This window comes from Lissotriton helveticus, chromosome 1_1 (assembly GCF_964261635.1).
Source record: "Lissotriton helveticus chromosome 1_1, aLisHel1.1, whole genome shotgun sequence".
NCBI lineage: Eukaryota > Metazoa > Chordata > Amphibia > Caudata > Salamandridae > Lissotriton > Lissotriton helveticus.
In genome coordinates, this window is record NC_136057.1 from 2,017,335,260 (window position 1) to 2,017,341,259 (window position 6,000).

The window sequence follows — 6,000 nt, forward strand, 5'->3', positions numbered from 1 at the left end:
TAAATATACTGAATGATTATATACACAATGCAAATTAAATTGAGAGAGGGTCTTTATTGTAAAAAGGTGTTATATATATATACACACACACACACGTAAAGCTGATAAATATGTAGTGCGGTTTTATTTGAAAGATGCCTTTTCTGTAAATAAAAGACCTCATATGGCTGATAAACGTATGCTTGAGATTTTAATCGGTGGGGCGCTTTACTGTGTCTTGTAAATGAGGCCAACTAACAACTTATTATGAAGAAATATCAGTGGAGTAGCTCCTAATAACGCCAAGCTGCTCTAGTTACTCGCACGGTATCCTGCCTTCAGAGATCTAACTACAAATCTGCTATTCATTTATATTTACATGGAATCAAAAATAATACCAGTAGTAATGTAAAAAAAAATGTTTTTTGTTTAAAATGTATGGAAGAGTACTACTTCATTGTGTGTGTATTACAAGTCTAAACATTGTTGTTTTTCCTCTCCAAATCTGTGTATTTGCATATATTGCAAAAAGAACAATTGATGGACAGAATGCTGAACAATTTCATACATTCACCCCAGTACTGAGATCTGGGCCTAAATCCATCGTTTTTTTGCTCCCCATGCCATTCCAGTTTAGACCCAGCCATATGCAAATCAGTCTTGACCCTGCTCCCCAGGGGAACAGTCCAGCCCCAACTGCCAAGGCAGGTCCTCCCTGGACTGGAAACAAGCATCCTAGGTCCGGTTTCAGGGTTTCACCCCTCATCAGCCAAGCTAGCTTGACTCCAGTGGCATGGTGAGCACAAGACCCATGTCTGGGCATACCCGTCCCACTCGGGTTGACAAATGCAAAAAGAACAATTGATGGACAGAATGCTGAACAATGTCATACGTTCACCCCAGCACAGTGATCTGGGCCTAAATCCATCCCTTTTTGGCTGGGTCCAAACTGGGCTGGAATGGTGAGCAAAAGAACAATGGATTAAACCCAGATCCTTGTGACTGAGGGTGAATGTTTGCATTGTTCAGCATTCCGTCCATCATTTGTTCCTTTTGCTTTTGTCGCCGTAATTGGGAAGGGTATGACCAGACGTGGGCCTCGAGTTCACTGAGCCACTGGATTCAAGCTAGCCTGGTTGATGAGAGGTGATGCCCTGAAACTGGTCCCAGGATGCTTGTTTCTCATCCAGAGAGGACCTGCCTTACCAGTTCTGGCTGGACTGTTCCCATGAGCAGCAGGGCAAGACTGATTTGCATATGGATGGGTCCAAACTGGGGTGGTGTGGTGAGCAAAAGAATGATGGATTAAACACAGATCCTTGTGACTGGGGTTGAATGTTTTCATTGTTCAGCATTCAGTTAATCAGTTGTTCCTTTTGCATATATTAGCCGTTAATACATAGTACTAAAAACTAGAAAATATGATTAGAATATCTACCTTTTATAATGTGATTACTATTTAACAGTGTTGCAAAGGTTATTTTAGAGCTGCTGAAACCGATTACAGTATGTGAAAATGCAAATTTAGAAGTGCTGGATTACATAATGTTGGATCGCTAACCACCATATACATTGACAAGTTTCCTGTTAGTTAGGGTTGCTTTTGTGCAAGGCCATTAGGTTTTTTCCCCTCTGATCCCATCTACCTACCAAATCTCCTGATTTACTGAAATACATTTGTTACATCTCCAGATGCTCCTAGAAAGGTCCAACACCATCCATTCGCATGAGAAACTTCAAAGGGCATAAAGAGAAAGCAAATGTATGATGGCGTGAACAAGAAAAAAAATCAGGAACTACATACAGTCAACTGTATATGGTTGGAAATTGACAGATTAGGGTCCAGTAACTTTTATTGAGCTCCATCACAGAACCTGGCCCACCGCTGCAAAACATCTCACTTGTGTCCTGGTGCAATGTGACAAGACTGGGACACATTCAGTGGCACATGCACACTTCAAGTCTGCTCCAGAGTAGAATGACAGTTTCATATACCTTACTCTAGGAACAATCCAATCCCTCCAGGAGTTTACGCAAGGGTCAAAAAACACCAAAGTGCTCAGAATCAGGTTCTGTGTTTTCGGACCCCGGTGTAACCCTGTTCGTGCAGTGGTAGCAATTATGAGTTAGGTGGTATTAACAACAACCAGTAATGACCGGGTGCGTTAAATATCTTACCTCTAGCTACATTTCAGCAGGTTAAACCCGACAGAATTTAACGGAAGAAACGTGTACGGTATTTGTCATACATTTCCCGTTTTGGTGCAGTAGGCACCAAAATCTGCAGGTTAGTCCACAAAAACCTACAATGGATGCTATTTAATCGTATCTGATAAATAAAGTACCCCAGGGTATTGTTATATATAGTGCGATAAAAAAGCACTTGGATTTCGACAAACTCCGAATCAGGGCCTAAGACCAACGTGAAACAGAATACAAGTTATACAACTACAGATGACCATCAGAATGTCCTCCTAATCTAGGCCATTTAGTAACTGTGGTGAACAGCATGAACTACAGCCTATATAGGTCAAAGCCCTCTGAAAGCAATGACCGACACCTGCTTAGTGTAAAATACGGTCATTACTAAACCATGATGATGCTGAAAGAAAAGCCCCATCTACAGAACCTCGTTTTAGTTTTAAATCTAAAACTTCCTAGCGGGAGTTTAAAAAGCTTGCCTTCTATCTATACCATTACCGGCAAATAGCAATTAAAGTGCCGAAAAAAATCAGAGGATAATGTCTCTTAAGGCAAAGAGCTTCGTGTTGGCTTAGCTATTCTGCATTTCTTAGAAAAATCAGCTCAACAAATGTCCAAGCTGTAACTCCCAGAGACCCATTTTTCTGAACCAAGAATCCAACCCATTTACTATAAAATTATTAGTCGGAAATTTGTATTTGATTAAAGTTTAGATGAGCAAGAACACAGTTTATTTATGCTGTTTTGATAAGCAGGAAACACAGCAATTCCGATATCAATTAACAAAATTGACAATTTCTGAGACAAGAAACAAGCTTCCCGCATTTAACACTATGCGTTACAGCAGTTAGAACAAAATTGTGGAAAATCCGCGCTTCTTTGGGATCCAAAGAGTTTATGTTTCTAAATTCTTTCAGTGAATTGCAGCAGGTGCTGCTGCAGGCATGCAGTCCTGAGCTGAATGCTACTCACTTGAGGCATCAGTGCGTGTGGGTAGGTTGAACTAGGTTGGTAGCAGGAGAGAATATTAATGTAAACAGAGTAATGTGGTGTCAGACCTACACGCACATGTGTTACAACCCAGGTACTCCAGACTGGTGGCAAATATCAAGAACAAGCAAAAGTATGACAAATGCATTATAACTGCAAACAGAACGTGGGGAAAGGGTTACCATGGATGCACCCTTGGAAAATCGCAGAGCTTGCAAAACATCGAAAGGGCACATACTGATAAGAAACAAGCAACTAAAAGAAGTTCGGTCTGAGTACTTACAAGCACACGTATGAACAGGGCACTCAGTAAATGATGCAGAAAGGCAGGCCCACGCGTGACCAACACCTGAAGCCTCCTCTGACCAAGGACTAATGTCAAACTAGAAGGCAGAGCAGGTGTCATTCAGGACAAACAGTATACACGCCATGCAGACCACTAAAGGAAAGACATGTATCATCCACGTGTTCAAAACAAACAGCACCATTTATCACACAAGCCTGCGACACAAACACAAGAATACCAGCCCGCATTCAAATTGTGCATATCAGAAGTGGGCAGATTATGAAGCAAGCCTGTCTTCCAGAGGCAAGTGTCTGACATGCTTGCACATCTGATAAACAAACAGGGCCTATGCACCAGGCGCAGGTGTCAGACCGCCATACACATGTGTACAACAAAGTAAGTAGTTAGGCGCCCTCTATATTCTATTATAGGCCTGGTTACACAAATATGCGCCCTGGGTAGTTTGGCGGCTGGGAAGCTCACAGGCAGACTCGTTTCAGGTGCCCCCGCCCAGTGCACACCATGTCACTGCCAGTGCAAAACAACATGAGCCTGCAGCTCTGAACCTAGTTTGCACAGGCACTGGGAGGCCGAGAACCGGCTGAGGCAGGCGGGGACAGGGAACTTCGAGGCCACAGAGGTGGGAGCAGGGCCGGGCGCAATGCTGGGCAAGCGCGGTCGGGCCCTGCCCCGGGCTGCAATGAATGGCCGCACTCACCGCTCTCGATCTCGTTGCCCTTCTTGGCGGTGGCCGCGTTGCCCATGGCTCTGCAGACAGCGGCCTGGAGGGCTCCCTCGGGCGGCTCGGTGAGCCCGGCCTGCAGGGGTGCGGGCTGTGTCTGCTTCCTCCAGGCCCTCCTCCTCCTCCTCCTCGGCTGGATCTGCTCCCCGCTCCTCGGCCACGGACAGGCTCTGCACACACCGGAAGTGACGAACGATCCCGGGGACTCCGGGGGGCGGTTGTCATGGGCGACCCTCTCGGATTAGACCCTGAGACAAGCGTCCGGCAGGGGCGGAGGCTGGGCCGGGGAGAGGCTAGCACCCGCACACCTAACGAGGCGGGCGTGGGAGCTTCTGGGACTTCACAACAACGCACTTGTGCTCCGGGCTCGCAAGGCGTCCCGCAGCCTATCACAGCTCCGCCGTGACTCCAGCGCAGTCCACCCACGCCGCGAGCTCCGGCCTTGCGAAGCACCGCCGTGACCCCAGCCGTGAGAGGCCGGAGCCCCCCTCACCTCGTAACCTTCCTCTGCTCCGAGAACGACCCAGCAAAAAGAACCAAGGGACTCGCAAACATTGTAACTCGGAGTCTTAATCGTTGACTATAGTTTGTATCCTTGTAGAGGTGAAAAAAAACAACAACAGCAAACGCGCCGCCCCCCAAACAAACCTCTGCATGCCTTTTCTATTCTGTTAGTGGTAGCCGCGCATTTAACGAAATATTCCACCAGTTTAATGCATTTAAATTCTTTATAAGTGAATTTGAAACTGATATGAAATGTAACTATATGGATTTTTAATAATGAAAAGATCACGTAGTGTGTATATATACATCAGTAACAGTGGTTTAAATGAGCACGCATTGTCCAGTATTGAGTACCAGCACTTTTCAGTTCTGCTTCAATACATTTATGAGGAGAGCTCTCTGAATAGAAATCACCAGCGCTTCTGTATTTACAATTAAAGAACTGAGTAAGAGAACACGTTGACCATCATTCTTAGGGGTCCAGGATTACCACTGTGGCATCCCCTCCCACAATTGGCGATACCAGGGTTAGCAGTAAATATAGGATGCAGCAATACTGCGGTATTTCAACTGCACCCTGAGGGTTCCATGGCAAATGGGTGCAATTTTGTGTATTTCTAACTTACCGTACTTGATTTCTGTGGCAACTCCCCATCCTTTGAACTTTTCCCATGCAGGCATTTCATCTGTCTTTAGCTGGTGAACTGCCTGGTGGTGGAGCTAATTCAGAGTGTGATATTCCTACATATGCTGTAATTCAGCCGATAGTACCGGGTCCAGCTACATTGGGAATTAAACATAACTTGTATTGGAGGCCACAGAGTACTATTGAGTCTTTTAATTTTGTAAATGGAAATCGTGCTACTACTCGGAAATCCCATCTTCCCAAATACAACCTATACCAGGGGTGTAATGCAGGACCCTAGTACTTTCAGGGGCCCTCAGCTGTCACTAGACCCCCATTCAACCCAAGGTCAACTAATATCTGTGAGATATGGGAGTCTCTGCCCTAATCACATTCTGCAGGGGCTCCGTCGTTTTGCATCATGCCACTGTATCCAGCTTCACTCGCAAAGCTTTTACTCTAAACATGTGTAAGATGCAATGTGGCCCTTGATATCCTCAGTAATATGGCACATCTACTCTGTACAGAACGTTTTGTGAATCAACCCCATGAGCTTAATAACTGATGTTAACAATGAAATAAAGCTTTACAAAATCTGTACCCCTTATCCTTTGACTTTACACAACTTTCTCTTGTTCATTTGATATCCCTCTGAATATTAGATTTCTGGTC

At 45.0% G+C, this 6,000-nt stretch overlaps 1 protein-coding gene across 1 annotated transcript in view; it reads right to left on the reverse strand.

Moving 5' to 3' along the window:
- PRKACB (protein kinase cAMP-activated catalytic subunit beta) overlaps positions 1 to 4,794 on the reverse strand; it is a 288,944-nt gene extending 284,150 nt beyond the window's left edge. Inside the window, exon 1 of the mRNA XM_078644794.1 lies at positions 4,176 to 4,794. Coding sequence (XP_078500920.1) covers positions 4,176 to 4,221 — 46 coding nt within the window. The 5' untranslated portion in view covers positions 4,222 to 4,794. The remainder of the gene's footprint in view (positions 1 to 4,175) is intronic.
- Between the last annotated feature and the right edge of the window lie 1,206 nt (positions 4,795 to 6,000).